The 16,127-nt window shown below is 41.3% G+C and overlaps 1 protein-coding gene across 1 annotated transcript in view; it reads right to left on the bottom strand.

The window, feature by feature from the left end:
• Nucleotides 1-16,127, bottom strand: part of LOC111869327 (vesicular acetylcholine transporter) — a 218,308-nt gene that overhangs the window by 15,998 nt on the left and 186,183 nt on the right. The window contains exon 4 of the mRNA XM_023860776.2: nucleotides 14,332-14,504. Within this exon, the coding sequence (XP_023716544.1) occupies nucleotides 14,332-14,504 (173 nt within the window). The remainder of the gene's footprint in view (nucleotides 1-14,331; nucleotides 14,505-16,127) is intronic.

The raw sequence follows: 16,127 nt of genomic DNA, 5'->3' as shown, positions 1-16,127 counted from the left end.
TAAAATTAAATTTTGCCCACCATTTATTCATACAGTGATCATTAATTGGCTGTAATCTCTACATGATATGAAGTAAAAGTAAAGGTATCCCTGTAACAGGCCGTGGAGGCCCATAGGGTTGTGAGATGTTGAGGTTCCAAAATTTTCTAAACAATTGGCTCATAGATGGCGGTAAGGTTGTCAGCCTTACGCGCCGGCCACCCTTTACCCACAAAAATATTCCAAGAATATTCCAAGAATATTCCTGATACTCATTTCTGTTAGAGGCTGAGTCGACCCCAGGGCCATAGTGCGGCTGGAAGGATTGGGTAAATTGAAAAAAATCCACCTCAGCGGGATTCGATCCCGCGACCTTCCCGGTTTGTATCATAGTGCCTCAACCAACTGCGCTACCGCGTGCCCCCCTCTGAACCTGTTATACATGAATGAAAAAGGTCATTTTAAAAATCGGTGCAGTGACTGTTTTCGTATTTTGAAATTTGGAAATCTCTTATTAATTATGACGAAGTTTTGAGAAAATTAATCCGTTTTTAATTGAATTTAATTGAATTGTTGTCTTCTCTGGTAGTAGTTAGGCTTGCATCGGCCTTGGCTGCATAACCACCCATTTCTGGCTCTCCTTGACTGCTTACTCAGTTTCCTCCCAATGAATCATCGACCGTAGATGTAAAAGCGTTTCGCTTCATTTTTCTCATTTTTATTCCCTTTTTCGCGTTCTTGACAAATCATTAAAAGGTGATATTTTCCCTATACTTAAGTAATTAATTAAGCATTACGAAATGAAAACGTGTGTGGGAATGGAGGTGACTGGTCAGCTTCACGTCCCGGCCGCTTTAGTCCCAGGGAAAGAATCCATGAAGCTGGGTGGATACCACAACCGGTCTGGGCGGAGTGGAGTGGAGAAAAACATTGCCCCAACGCGGACTCGAACCTCGAAACCTCTGCCGTTTAGCCAGTAGCCAGTCGCTATCCCGACCGCGATATCCCGGCTCATTTACTAATACAATATCATTTGATTTTGGAGATCATGCCTGTCCGTCTGATTGCCTATCGTCCAGTATCAACTAGAAAACCTTTCGATATGCTTTCTTAAAATTCGATAGGAGGCTTTAACTATATGTTCTCGGGTAATTCCGAATTCCAGCTGCGTTGTTCCATGGTAATTCTTGTTTTGTATAAGGCAGTACATGGTATGCTACAAACATTTCCACAAATTTTGTTCTGAATCCGACATGGGAGGCTTAGGTTAATATGAATTCCATTATAGAGGCCTGTAGACCTAAATTTGTTTCAATTGTACTCTTAATTTGTAATTAATTGCTCTTTATTATCACAGGTAAACGCATAATTATACACTATGCAGTCCCTGTGCTCAAAAAGATCCGTAATGCTGACAGAGGTTTTCATAGTGAACCGAAATTTAGTTCTGGTCTTCCCTTTTCGTTCTACAATGATTTCGATTGCCCCAGTAATAAAATGGATGACCCATTAACGATTTCGCTCTCAGCAAGCGGCAAGCTCTGAGCTCTGTGGACTTCCCGGCGACTGAAGTGAAGAGTATTGCCACATCAGTGTTTGATGAATGCTAGTAAAGCACGAGAGGATTAGCCTCAATTCTTTATCGACAGTACATCAGTCTATACAAAAGATTTTCAAGTGTTTAGCGCTTGTTACCACCCAGAACTGTTAAACTAAGTTCTGAACTCCATAGATGAAAAATTTCGAAAATTCAAAACTTAATTCCAATACGAAAACTGCATAACGAGGAGCTTCATAACTTGCACTCTTCTCCAAGTATAATTAGAATCATCAAGTCAAGAAGGATAAGATCGGGAGGGCATGTAGCACGAATGGGGGAGAAAGAGGAATACATATAGGATATTAGTGGGAAAGCCAGAAGGAAAGAGACCACGAGGAAGACCAAGACGTAGGTGAGTGGACAATATTAAAATGGATCTTAGAGAGATAGTTTGGGATAGTATGGATTAGATTGGTCTGGCTAAGGATAGGGACAAATGGAGGGCTCTTGTGAACACGGCAAGGAACCTTCGGGTTTCACAAAATGCTGGGAAGTCCTTGAGTAGCTGCACAATTGGCGGCTTCTCAAGAAGGGCTCTGTTCCGTGAGTGAGTGAATTTGAATGCTCTTGCAATACGTGAAATGAACAATGGCCACCTGTGCACCGTAAGTTACAGCTTATTCTGAGTCGATTCATAATAATATTAACTAGGACCAGATTTAAATGGGAGTGAGGCCGCGCCATAGCTCAAGCGGTTAGTCGCAGGATTCCCACCTCAGCTACACGGGTTCGATCCCAGATCAGGTCGTGTGGGGTTTGTGGTGGACAAAGTGGCACTGGAGAAGGTTTTCTATGGGTATTTCTGTTTTCCTTGCCAATTCTCATTCCACCGATTGCTCCACATTCATCATCATGTATCATCCGGGGCTGGTACAATAGGCCAAACAGTGGCCGACGTACAACGTGGACTCAGTCTCACCCACACCAAGAACCCCCCCTAAAAAAATAATACGAAATAGGAGCGACCGGGGCGGTCGCCCCGTGTTTTCCATAAAACATAAATAGAATCCATAAAATTTTATTGAAATATTTGCTTCTCTAAAATTACGAAATTTAGTTAGTACAGGAAACAAGAAAAGAAGTCCTAAATTAAATATTTTGTTATTAAGAGAGAACTTCATTTTTTTTTTTTTTGCCCTGGATCACCCACAACTCTAAATGTAGCCCTGATATTAACGCTCACAAATAAGAGTGTTCAGCCGGATTGATGGAAAGTGCGAATGAGGATTTATGAAATTCCTGGAAAGTTGGTTTGTTTCCCTTATGTGTTTCAGTGTTTGGGACAATGTGTTCCAGACGTAGTATATCTAACATTACATGTAATTAGTCTATTACTTTAGATGTCATTTATACCAAAAATTTACAACTGCGAAATTCTTTGTGTAATATCGTTCATTTTAAATTATACAATCTCTCTGTTTGAATGTTTCCTTCAGCTCTTCGCTTTTGAAACATATGAATATTTATGTGCGTATATATGCATTAATATAGTTCTATGTACAGTATATTATATGCAAATAATAATTAGGTCTATACATATGCATGGACATTTGTGTGTGAGTGCGCCTGCACCTGTGCATATGTACTCGTACGATAGGCGTAGCGTAGGTGCGATTATGTTTCGATTTATAAATTTTGAAGTTCTTTCTGAGTCGTATTTGTTCATTCTTGACGTATGCATTATGCTGAAACCGTATTCATATATACATATATATGGATGTTGAGAGATCATGTAGTTACAGACGATTTTGACGTTGCCACAACTATGAATAGTAATATATTGTAGGATGTAATACTGTGGTAGTCTGCTAGAAATGTACAGACTTTTCGGAGGAACGTTTTGCCTCCATTTTCATGGTCGAAGAATAAGCCAAAGAAACTACACAAAAACAATTACAAATACCGCTTGTTTGACTCATTTTTCGACCCTGAAGATAGAGACAGTACGTTCCTCCGAAATTTCGGTAAATTTTACCGGACTACACGGAGTCACGTCTCAGAAAATAGTATTCTTAATAGGCACCGATGTGAAAACCTCAAATCCAACTTTTACTTTGCGTGTAGACTAAGTGAAAGGGGTAATGCGGCAAGGGGGGTTAGCAAGAGGTATTGCAGGCAACATGCGCAATAGAGAGGCATTTTCTCATTGGATGTTGTTCAATCGCTTCTCTCCCTCCTTTCTATAGGCGTCGTGCGCCGTCGTGCAGTCGATAATAAAATCAAGGGGAAACATGAATTGCCATGTAAGGCCTACGCATTTGGTGTGCTTTCAGTGAGAAGAGTGCTCAGAAGTGAAGAACGTTCTCCTGGGTAATGTAGGATATAAATTGTTGCAGGGAACAGTAAAATTGATTTTCTGTTTCCAATAGAACGTTTCCAGTGCTGTTCTATATTTTCAGCTGTATGTGCTGAAAATTGAGTCTTACGTAAGCCTGACTAATGCTGCATAGTACACATTTTTTTTTTTTTTGAGATAGAAAGTTGGTCTGCTTGTCGAAGAAATAGATAACCCACGTTCCAGTGCCATGTTCTTAAGAGCCCGTCACTAATACCAGAGTCAGTTGATCTCAATCTTCAGATTCATTTTACCAGTAACCTGTCATCCAAACCTAGGACTCCCAAGTGTTAATTTGGGGCAAACTGCAAGTTACGAAGCCCCTTACTGCGTAACTTTCTCCAACCTCTTATTATTTATTCTTTCTCGTCATTTTATTAAGAAACTAAAGTATATGTTGCGGTCTCGTTACCAAAATGCAGGGCAAAATCATTCCATAAAGATAGGTAACAGATTCAATGAAAATGTGGCACAGTTCAGATATTTTGGAACGACGATACCAAATCAAAACCTCATTCAGCAGCAAATTAAGAGGAGATTGAATTCGGGAAATGCTTGCTACCATTCAGTCCAGAACCTTTTGTCTTCTCGTCTGTTGTCCAAAAACATAAACATTAGAATATACAAAACTATAATTTTGCCTGTGTTCTGTATGGGTGTGGAACTTCGTCTCTGACGTTAAGGGAGGAACATAGATTGAGGGTCCATGATTTATGCTAACCGTCTTACAGTGCATATACTTTTTCACCTTACTCTTCTCTTTTGCACTACATGTTTCAGCACTAATGTGCCATCTTCAGGTGCGTTTTCTCTATGCACGTCTAACTACTGCATTGCATGCCCTGATGTCTTCATACTAAAATGACTAAAATATATATTCGTCATGAAGATGGCACATTAGTGCTGAAACATGTAGTGCAAAAGAGAAGAGTAAGGTGAAAAGGTGTATGCACTGTCAGACGGTTAGCATAAATCATGGACATGAGTCAGTGCAGCAGGACGCTAAAATATAACATTAGATTGAGGGTGTTTGAGAACAGGGCGTTGAGGAGAATGTTTGGACCGAAGAGAGATGAAGTGACAGGAGGTTGGAGAAAACTGCATAATGAGGAACTTCATAACGTGTACTCTTCTCCAAGTATAATTATAATGATCAAGTCAAGGATGGTGAGGTGGGCCGGGATTGTAGCACGAATGGGGAAAAGGATATTGGATATAGGATATTGGTGGGGAAAGTCAGAAAGAAAGAGACCACTGGGAAGACCAAGGCGTAGGTGAGTGGACAATATTAAAATGGATCTTAGAGAAATAGGATGGGATGGTATGGATTGGATTGATCTGGGTCAGGATAGGGACCAATGGAGGGCTCTTGTGAACACGGTAATGAACCTTCGGGTTCCACAAGAGGCTGGGAAATTCTTGAGAAGCTGCAGAATTGACGGCTCCTCAAGAAGGGCTCAGCTCTATGAGTAAGTAAGTAAGTAAGTAAGTAAGTATTTTTTTTTGTTGCTAGTGTGGTGGGGCTAAGTCCCTTGTACTGCGGCCACTTCTGGCCTATTGTACCAGCGCCAGATGATAGGTGAAGGTGATTGTGGAGCAATTGGTGGAATGAATAGTGGCAGGGGAAACCGAAGTACTCGGAGAAAACATGCCCCAGCGCCACTTTGTCCACCACAAATCCCACTTCACCAGATCCGGGATCGAAACCGGGCCGCCACGGTGGGAAGCCAGCGACTAACCTCTTAAGCTATGGCGCGGCCGAGTAAGTAAGTAACATCCTTAATGTATGTCCTTGACTCAATGCAAGAGATCAGTTTTCATATCCATACAAAACAAAATTAAAATTATATTTCTACATATCTTAATACTAGGTTTTCAGATAGGAGGCTGGAAGAAAAAGATTTGAGTTCAAGGGAGGCAAGCACTACTTTAACTTAAACTTCGAGGCGCAGCTGTTACTCTACGTACCACATACATTAATAATATCTAAATTTTGTTTGTAGGATGTATTTAAGAGTTCTGTATAATGCAATAATCAGTGATTATATTTATAAGTGACGTTAACGAATTTATCTTTGTAAATGAGATGCAGTTGGTTTTCTGTGGGGTAGGAACTACATTTTTAAATATTATTAGGAGAAATTCATGCTTTGAAGGATCAGTCTTTCCTTAATTTGTCTGTATTTAGCCTCGTGATAATTATTATATTTGTTACTGTCATTCACAAATATATTTGAACTTCGCCACATTTTAAAGAAAAGTAGTACAATTATGTTTTATAACTTAATGAAAACAGGACGGGCCGTTAAATTCAACGGCAAACTGAATAATATTAATAGGAATCCTATTTATTATAAGCTGCCTGACTTCAGAGAAAGCCATTCCCAATCAGAAGAAATTAAAATTACGGTATGAAATAGAATTATTTAGAGGAATTGACAACGTGCAGAGTTATTTATAATAAAACGAAACGTTACTCATTAATATTTAGGCTATAACATCGCTGCTATTCAAGTAAAACTTATGGGCAATTAATTAATAATGGGGAAAATATCAGCAAAGATTACATATGCAATCGATTTTACATATTGCATTAATGTAGCAATTTTATGCTCAGGAAACAATTATGTAGTATATAAGCTTTGTAAGTAATTAAATTTTCCATTGGAGTTTCAAGTAATATCTAGTGCTCGTATATTCCTGTTCATTTCCTAATACGCTCTATTGTCTAGTTGACTAATTGCATACATATAAACCACACATAATCTCTTCTCTTTTTGTCAGTACACTTGAAATTAACGATCGCTTAGACAGATATAATTCACTCGAATGTGGCTACGCATGGAGATGTTGATTCAAGCTATCCTGCAATGTATACTGCCGTTGTTATTAATAGTGTGATGAATATGATCATTGATAGGCAACGGTTCGGTAAACACGGCCTGAAATTCGGAATAGTGGAGTCATAGAGAAAAGTCTATTGTTAAGCAACAGCTCGCTAAAACGTGTTCTCATAAAAGCGAAGATTTAACCAAGATTCCCGTAGCAACGGACAGAATGACAGTTAACACTTCGAGGTGGTGATCTATATTCGAGCCGACTGGAAGTTATAAGAGAGAGGATGTTACATAAAGACAATGACCCCCGTGTAGAGGCGGGTCGACTACCTCCACCGTGACCCTGCGAGTCGTAGGAGGTGACAAAAAGGGAAGTCTCAAATCTGAAACAGTAAAATACGGTCGCGAGTCCCAAGGGACTTGGACCCGAGAAATACTGCACTGGCAAGGGCCAGCAGCATATACAACAGACAGACTCATCGTCTCTTCAGAGAGGACGCCCCAGAAAAAAAACAAAACCATAACTGTCAAACAAAATAAATATGTGGTCATAAGCCACAGATGGGCCTCGACACCAAGACTTCCTGACTGATTGACCGTCAGCCGCAATATGACTTTGACTTTGAAGGACTATGAAAGCAAGTATTCAGGCGAAAAAAAAATGCTGGTCGTGAGTCTCAAGGGACTTGTCGCCAAGACGAACTGATTGGCGATAAGTCGCCAGTCGTAAAGTAAGCCTGACTCTGACTCTGACTCTGGGAGCCCAATGATTAATTCGTTCAAGAATGAGCAGGAATTCTTCGTTTGTCATTCCTCACAATGGAAGTGACTCGTAGTCCAACAAGGAATGGCGCAAGTCTTAGACGGCCACTGACTGTAACTGTAATCGAAGTGCCGATAAATACAATCATCAAATGCAGAACCCGTTATTGTTCGTCACGTAAACCCCTTATACGTGGTAACAGACTTATGAAATATCCACTTGGGTTATCCCCCTGGTTACAGAATAGAGCTCACTACATCATTCTACTTGAGACGTTCTGTACGATGTCTTCTGTGTGTGTGTGTGTGTCTTGAAAAGAAACCTCCACATATTCATAAACTGAGTCACGTTCCATGAGAAACAAGAAGTGCATGTCGATATCAAAATAATGAGTACTCATGTAATAACAACACTGAAGAAGAGAGACTGCCCACTCTTGTGTGACCTGCTACATCACGTAGTGTCATGCAGCATGTTAACGATCCATAATTCGTCGCTATGGTAACCCGAAATTTCATAACTTCAGAAATCCCGCTCACCGTTGCAAAAACTTTATGTACGAAGTTGTCCCTGTGGTTAATTAATTAAGCACCACGCCATGAATGTCTAAGGCGGAGAGAAGATGTAGCTCCACATTTCTTGAGCTCGGCACTAAATGGAGGTGATTGGTTAGCTTCAGGCCCAAGCCGCTTTACCCACCGGGGGCATAATATCTTGTAACCATTGGTTACGAAGCTAGGTGGGCGTCAGAGCCGGTCTGAATTCTGTGGAGTTGAGGAAAATCACTTGCCTCTGCCGAGAACTGAAACTCGACCGTCCATCGCTATACCGATTGAGCTATCCCAGATCCTACAGGACTTTATGCATATATGCAGAAATACACATGTGTATGTACATGTATAGAAGGATATTGGAACATTAAATTAAATACTGTGACATAAGGAACCCTTACTAGGCAACGACATTCCCGCTGCAGCCAAAGACATCCATTCCTAGTCAACGGATCAGTAAACATCCTCCTTAACAATAGAGGCTGTGTCCGTGGTCCGTGCGAAGTGGTTAGAAAGAAGAGTTCAGCAAGAACGCTGTCACAGTGATTAGCTTTAAAGGAATGCCAACAGTACGTGTTCCCAAGCGGTCACCCATTCAACTACTAACCACGCCCAGTGTTTCTTAACTTCAGTCATCAGACGAGAAGCATTGTTGGGGGAAACCTAGGCTAGTATCCTGAAATACGTAAGCCACACTGTTTACTCCCCAGTCTTTTCTAGTTTACTGAACGTTATCATAATCTAATTTCAATTGAGACTAAATAACATTTACAGTTGATGCAGCGTCTTTAAATATTGTTTGTTCGTCATAGAAACTATGGTGCTGACTAAAAGCTGAGGAATCTGTGTTAGGTTCCTGGCAGGGGCAAGAGACTTTTCTGTTCATAATGTCCAGACTGGCTTTAGGGTCCACCTAGTCTCCAATTCAATAGATAACGGTTGTTCTTTCGGTTGGGGGGGGGCTGAGGCATGAGGTTGGCCCCTTTTCTCTTTCAAGCTCAAAAGGTTAAAAAATGAAGCTATACCTCACGCGACCTTCCGGCTCGTAGCATATGCCTCAACCAACTGCGCTGCCCCCTCTTCTTCTTCTTCTTCTTCTTCGTCATCTTCTATGGCGCAACAGCCCGATGTCGGGCCTTGGCCTCCCTTATCAAGCCCCTCCATTCCTCTCTATCCTGCACTGTTCTCTTCCAGTTCCTTCCGCCCATTAACTTCTTTGCATCTTCTTCCACCTCATCAATCCATCTACTTCTTGGTTTCGCAGCACGTCTCCTACCACCTATTGTACTGTATAATATTTTCTTTGGGATACGCTCCTTATCCATTCTCTGTACATGCCCAGCCCATTGCAATGTTTTAAGCTTTATCGTCACTGAGATCTCTGGCTCCTTATATAATTTGTATAACTCTTTACGTGTATTATATCTTATTCTCCATCTCCCGTTCTCTTTTATTGGTCCATAAATTCGTCTTAGGATTTTTCTCCCGAAAGAATTGATGACTGATTCCTCTTTCTTGTTTACCGTCCAAGTCCATGAATCCTTTACCCAGCCATCTAATTTCCTGTATGGCTGTGATTTTCATATTGTACGTATCTATCTGTTCTAGTACCGATTTCATGGCACCCGGTTTATTGAGGGTTTTCACATTCCATGTACCTAGAAAGTAGTCCATATTCTTTGCCAAAAGTCGTCTTCCATTCTGTTGAGATTTCCGAGGCTTGATTCCAGGTTTCGAGACATTTCTATTTTTTTACGGTGAGAGGTCGTCAGCCTCTCGCCCAACCCCCAACCTGGAGGGCCAGGGTATCTCTTTTAGTCTGGGTCATCACCTTCGACCTGTCCGGCATGGATGGCTCTACCAGTAGCTATGCTACCGCCGGCATAGCTGTCAGGATCATTTGACCACGCAAGCCCCTCCACTACATCAAAGTAGAGACACCATGCTGCCTCATGCCCCCTTAAATAAATGTATATAATTATATAATCATAAAGTGTATGAACAATAATATGAATATAATCTATGCATGCATGCATACATACATATGCACACACATGAGATATCGAATTATACCGTATTGTGTTGCCACGAATAAACACGAGATTCGTAAAGTTAAAAAGAGTTTTATCTGCCATCTTACTGCCGTTAGCATGCGACATGATATTACGATGCTGTTGCATGTTATACCATAGAGATGAGAGCCTTAATCTAGACTGTTGGCTCAATTTCTAACAAGATCAACAGTGAAGAAAGTCGTCTTCTGGGTTTTGGCGCCGTGTATTCTTCGTTTTTACCGACGTTTCGGAGGAACGTATCGCCTCCATCTTCAGAGCAGGTGAATGGCTTGGAATGCAGAGAGCAGTAGCTCTGTAGCAGCTACTGCTCTCTGCAATCCAAGCCATTCACCTGCTCTGAAGATGGAGGCGATACGTTCCTCCGAAACGTCGACCAAAACGAAGAATACAGGGCGCCAAAGCCCAGAAGACGACTTTATTCATAGTCATCGCCGTGAAAACCTCAAAACTTACAAAGATCAACAGTATTCACAACCACTACTTCTTTCACCTCTGGCTATTACACGAGCAATTCTGCGCTTCCTTCTGCTAATGTTAAGTCCACGTTCTTGCCGTTCTTTCTACCGTGCCTGACATAACGTGAGAGAGAAGTTGCCTGGAGAGAACTGGTTAGTTTTAACACTTTCAATCAAATTAAGGAAGCGCAAAGACAGCAAAGTAGTAAGTTATGTCAAGGAAAAAAAAGAAGGAAACGAAAGAATAAAGTCCCAACGATAACGCCGTGTAAGGAAAGGAAGGAAAGAAAGGGTATATAAAACTTCTAAGGAAGTTTCTTTGATAACTCAAGCATATTGAAGTGCATGTGATGTCTCTGAAAGTTACGCTCAGATATTGAGTGCTACTAGAGAACAGTCACTTAAAAGCATGTAATATCTCATAAATGATCATTATATACTGTAATATAATATTTATTTACATAATATAGTACGGTAAAATGTAAAGTTGTCCCTGTGCTTAATTAAGCTACACGCAGTGAAGACGAACCCGGGAGTGAAGGCATATCTCCATAATTCTTGACTTCTGCACTAGATTCATGCAATGGCCGGCTTCACGCCCCCGCACACTTTATCCTCGGGGAAAGAGATCCCTTTTACACATTAGATTCGATGCTGGGTCTGCCAAAAGTCGGTCAGGACACTGTGGAATAGAGAGAAATCTCTTGCTACTGCTAGGAATCAAACCCCGGCTGTCCGGACCTCAGCCGCTACACCGAGTGAACTGTCTCGCATGTTGCACGAATATATTAATATGGTTTTTTATTTTAATAGCGGTATGGTTTCGGATATGTGGACAATGGCTGAAAAAAATATTGTTAAGTTTTTCGAAAACTTCAGCATTATAGTATGTAGTTTTGGTAATTTAAACACCTACTGCGTAAAAGGAAAATAATTACAAAATTTCAATGTTTCAAAACCACACTGCATTCATTACCTTGTCACTTGTGACAGCCCGACATCTCTGCAGTACTTTTGCCATGCTCAAAACAACACAATAGTTCATTCTCTGCCAGGAGTCTTACTAATAATCTAAAATGCTGCTTTCCAACAGAACCAGATAACTCCATATAACATACTATGAAATGACGCCCGAAAGCCGGAATAGCGAAGTCAGAATAGACGTTCGTTGCTAGGCAAGGACTCGGTAAACATATTCCCGCGTCAAAGAATATGCAAGCAACAATAAAATAACTTTCGTTGCTATGCAACGACGCTGTAAATATGACTTCCCAACAATAGACAGGCTGTGTTCTCTGCGTGGGCAAGAAAAATCAGGTTGTAAAAATAAGACTTCATGTGTGATTTTAAGTGGCAGTGGGACTGATGAAATCCGTTGCCAGGATACGACTAATGAAAGCTGAAAACCTAGTGCGTGTGTAACGGTGAACTGTAAAGTGTGTACGATTAGTGATAGCGCTGTAATTATCTGTAGTCTCGAGTTGTGTGATTAAGGTGTCAATAAATCCAATCATCCAGTCCAGAAACCTTCTTATAAGTCACGCGTACCCCCCCTAAAAAGTAAATCTATCCCCGTACCAGGCCGTGAAGGCCCATAGGATTTTGAGATGTTGAGGGTCCCACATTATCTAGACAGTCGGCTCATAGATGGCGGCAAGGTTGTCAGCCTTACGAGCCGGCCGCTCTTTACTCCCGAGGAAAATGATTTAATTAATTCCTGGTACTCATTTCTGTTAGAGGCTGAGTCGACCCCAGGGCCATAGTGCTGCTGGAAGGATTAGGGCAATTGAAAAAATCCAATGACCTCATCGGGTTACTTGAACCTGCGACCTTCCGGCTTGTAGCATAGCCCCTCAACCAACCACGCTACCGCGTAGTATATGTGACGATATCTTTGATGGAGCGTCATCATTTTATGGGGCCGCAGATCAGTACATACCCATTAGAAAGTTATTATATTCTGTTTTCAACATTCGATGACACTCATAATGGCCATACAAAAGATCCCATTGAACACACAGGGTTTTGCTTCCTTATGGCTGCGTACTCAAGATATATGCTAGGGTGTTGTAAACATGTTTATCATGATATTCCTTTGGAATTTCCCTAGTTGTACGCATTATGTACGTCCACAGAAGTGTTCGACTTAGTTACAAATTTTTTACGGTATCTCCCATTTAATCGGGTTGTAAGTTGGGTGTAGTGGCACTATCGTCGAGACGTTGTCATCATATGATATATGGGGAATTCCCGTCTTGTCTTGTATGTGGTCGTTTGGACACTAAACACTATGGATCTGGGATAGCTCAGCCAGTACAGCGACGGGCTGTGGGCTGGAGGACCGGTGTTCCATTCCTGGCAGGAGCAAGGGATTATTCTCTGTTCCACACCGTCAAGTCCTGCTCTGGGGCCCACCCAGCCTCCTATAAAATGGGTGTCCGTGGCTCTTTCCCCGGGGGCAAGGCGGCCTCGGCGTAAAGCTGACCACTCACTACCATCTAATGCCGAAGTAAAATTGTTAGAGCTATACCTCCACTTCCCTATACGTTTTCCTGGTGTTGTGCTTAATTAACTGAATGGCCAGTCTCCAGTAGACTCCGCTAGACAGATCAGTTCGCATTAGAAGGGTTTAGTTCAGCGGTTTAGAGCTCTCATGAGATGTTAAAATAAACTCAGAAGATTGGGGCTCGACACCGGTTACATAGAAATAGATGCAAAACTTGTGCACTGCCACAGCATATAGCGATAATACCCTGAAGGGGCATGAAAATGAGTTATAAATAAACGTCTAACTTTTTTGTAACATATCGTGCAGCCTAACTAATTTAAATTCCTCACCTTCCAAGAAGGGGCCGTGGTAGTGTAGTCGATATAGCGACTGGTTACGGGCTGGACGACCGAGTGGTCGGAATTCGAGTCCCTGTAAGGTCAAGAATTTTCTCTTCTCCACGTCCAGACCGGCTCTGGGATCCACCCATCCTCCTATTCAGTGGGTACCAGAGGCTCTTTCCTCGTGGGTAAAACTACCGGGGCGGGAAGCTGACCACACACCTCCAGCTAATTTCGAGGACAAGAAAGTGTGGATCTATATATCCACTCCCCCATACTCCTTCATGGCATAGTGCTTAATTAGCTAAGCACAGGAAAATTTTACCTCACCTTTCAAGATCCTAATGTCTACATATTTATAAGATATATTCCTCTGAATGAAATTATTGTAATTTAATATCTTGAAGCAGAGATAACAAGTTGGAACTCTCATAAGAGACAGTCCCAACTACTCGGAGCGGCAACCCCACCTTACGCAATCTCCGGGTCCCACTGGCCCGGTGAGTAGCACTTGATAAGGGTCCCTTCCGAGGGTTACGCTTTGGGTAGACAGGATTCGTTAGCCACGGTAGGTAACCTTCCTAAGGGAAGGAAACCCTGAATAATAGACAATCCTGGAACTCCAAGATAGGGTGTTTTGCCACAGGCTGGTAACCTGCTCAAGTAACAACAGTGTTACTCATAATCCTAAAAGAAATTGAGGATGGAACGGATTAAAAATATCATGACGATTATGAAAATATTGGGGCGACATTTTTTGACAATTCTATGCCACAACCCTTTTTAATGACAATCATTTCGTTTAATTGTTCAGGATACGAAACAAAAAAATATATTGGTCTTTGAAGGGCTATATTCTTTAGAATGCAAAGGCACTGGTGTAAACTGAAACACTTGCATAACTCACCTGTCCATGATGTCCTTGTGGCTCAGTATTCCTATCATGAGTCTGGCAGCGAACCTGGCCATGTCGTGGGGTGTCCGGAACGTTCTGGGTGGAAACACCATGCCTGGGTTTGAGTTGATGGGCAGTGGGACCGGGTTATTGAGGTACATGTCGTTGAGCCACCACGTATATGCCTGTTACAGTGAAATTGGACCCAGTTTAATGGCACGTTACCCAAAAGCCTAAGCAAAGTACAACTGCTATGGGCAGTATTGTACAATACTGTGACCATACACTTGAACAAACTTGGTAGACATCCACATGACGACTAGTTACATCATTATCTTCTTACCTGTATTGTTTCATTATCTGGTACTTATTTTAGCCTCTTTCTCTTTCTAGTTCTAGTTAGTCTACCTTTAGTTACATATACATTAATCGCTCACTTGTTATGGACCACTCACCGTTGTCAAACACTTAAATAAAGGAATTGAATGGACTCATAAAGCCTGACAATTACCACCCCCCACTAATTATCAATATTTGTTTGTCCCTTGCCACTTGTATTCAAAATTATAAATATTCGTACCGTAAATTTTCGTCCCGGGATTATGCACTGCTTTATAATAATCTCTCAACTTACGACTGGTCCTGTGTATATGGTACCACCTCCATGGATTCTGCTGTCCAAGATGCCATGAAACATGCAATTCCCCGTGGCATCATAAACATTCATATGAAATTCCCGCACCGGTATTCTAGTTCCTTAAGGTATTATATAAGGAAAAAGAACTACTTTTACAGACGTTAAAAAAAAAAAAAGAAATCCGAATGCCTTTACCAAAAATTTTCCTTTTATCTTAAGCTAGTTAAGCCTACTATTAAGTCTGACAGACTTAGATGGTTGAAAACTGTGGACGAAAATTTAAAGTCGCAACCTAAGCAATTCTGGAAATATGTGGCTTCCTTTAGGAAAAGAAATTCTAATTCCATCTAGCTTGAGGTTGATGGTAAGCATTTAATCGAACCTATTGATATTGCTGATGAATTCTCAAATCATTTTCAAACAGTATACCACAATCCTGGCCCTATTGTCTTCCCCAACCTATTGTCATCTTCCGAATTCTTACCTTTGGCTTCTGTTTCTGATTCCGATGTTATTAAAGCTATTAAGAGCCTGAGACCATCTAAGTCTGTTGGAGTCGATGACATCCCTGGATTCATTATTAAGGGTTGTACTGATATATTTGTACCTATTCTGAAACATGTCTTTCATCTAAGCTTATCTCAGCATTACTTTCCCTCCCTATGGAAGCAAGTAGCAATTGTACCTGTTTTCAAAAAAAGGCAAAAGTACCTCTGTTAGCAATTGTAGGACTATATCCTTTTTTTTTCCTTTGGCGCTACAGCCCTCATTTGGGCCTAGGCCTACCTCCATGAAACTCTCCGTTTCACTTCGGTTTACTAGATCTTACACATACGGTAGGACTCCTTGCGCGAGTGATCAGCTCGTCGCAAGACCTCTACCTGTAGACAAACACAGAAAAACGTAACTAAACATCCATGCCCTGAGTGGGATTCCAACCCACGATCCCGGCTTCCAAGCGAGCGAAGACAGTGCATGCCTTAGACCGCTCGGCTACCGTAACAGGCAGGCCTATATCCTTACTGAGTAATTTTTCTAAAATATTCGAATTTATTGTTCATGAACATGTTTCCCATTATCTAAAATAAAAAAAAAATAGTCTTTATCAGCACGGCTTCTCGAAAACTAAGTCCACAAGCACCAATTTGGTGACTTACGTTGATTTTATCTC

This window comes from Cryptotermes secundus, unplaced genomic scaffold (genome assembly GCF_002891405.2).
Source record: "Cryptotermes secundus unplaced genomic scaffold, Csec_1.0 scaffold325, whole genome shotgun sequence".
NCBI lineage: Eukaryota > Metazoa > Arthropoda > Insecta > Blattodea > Kalotermitidae > Cryptotermes > Cryptotermes secundus.
The sequence above is the reverse complement of the archived record's forward strand: the minus strand, read 5'-3'. Positions and strand labels throughout refer to the sequence as shown.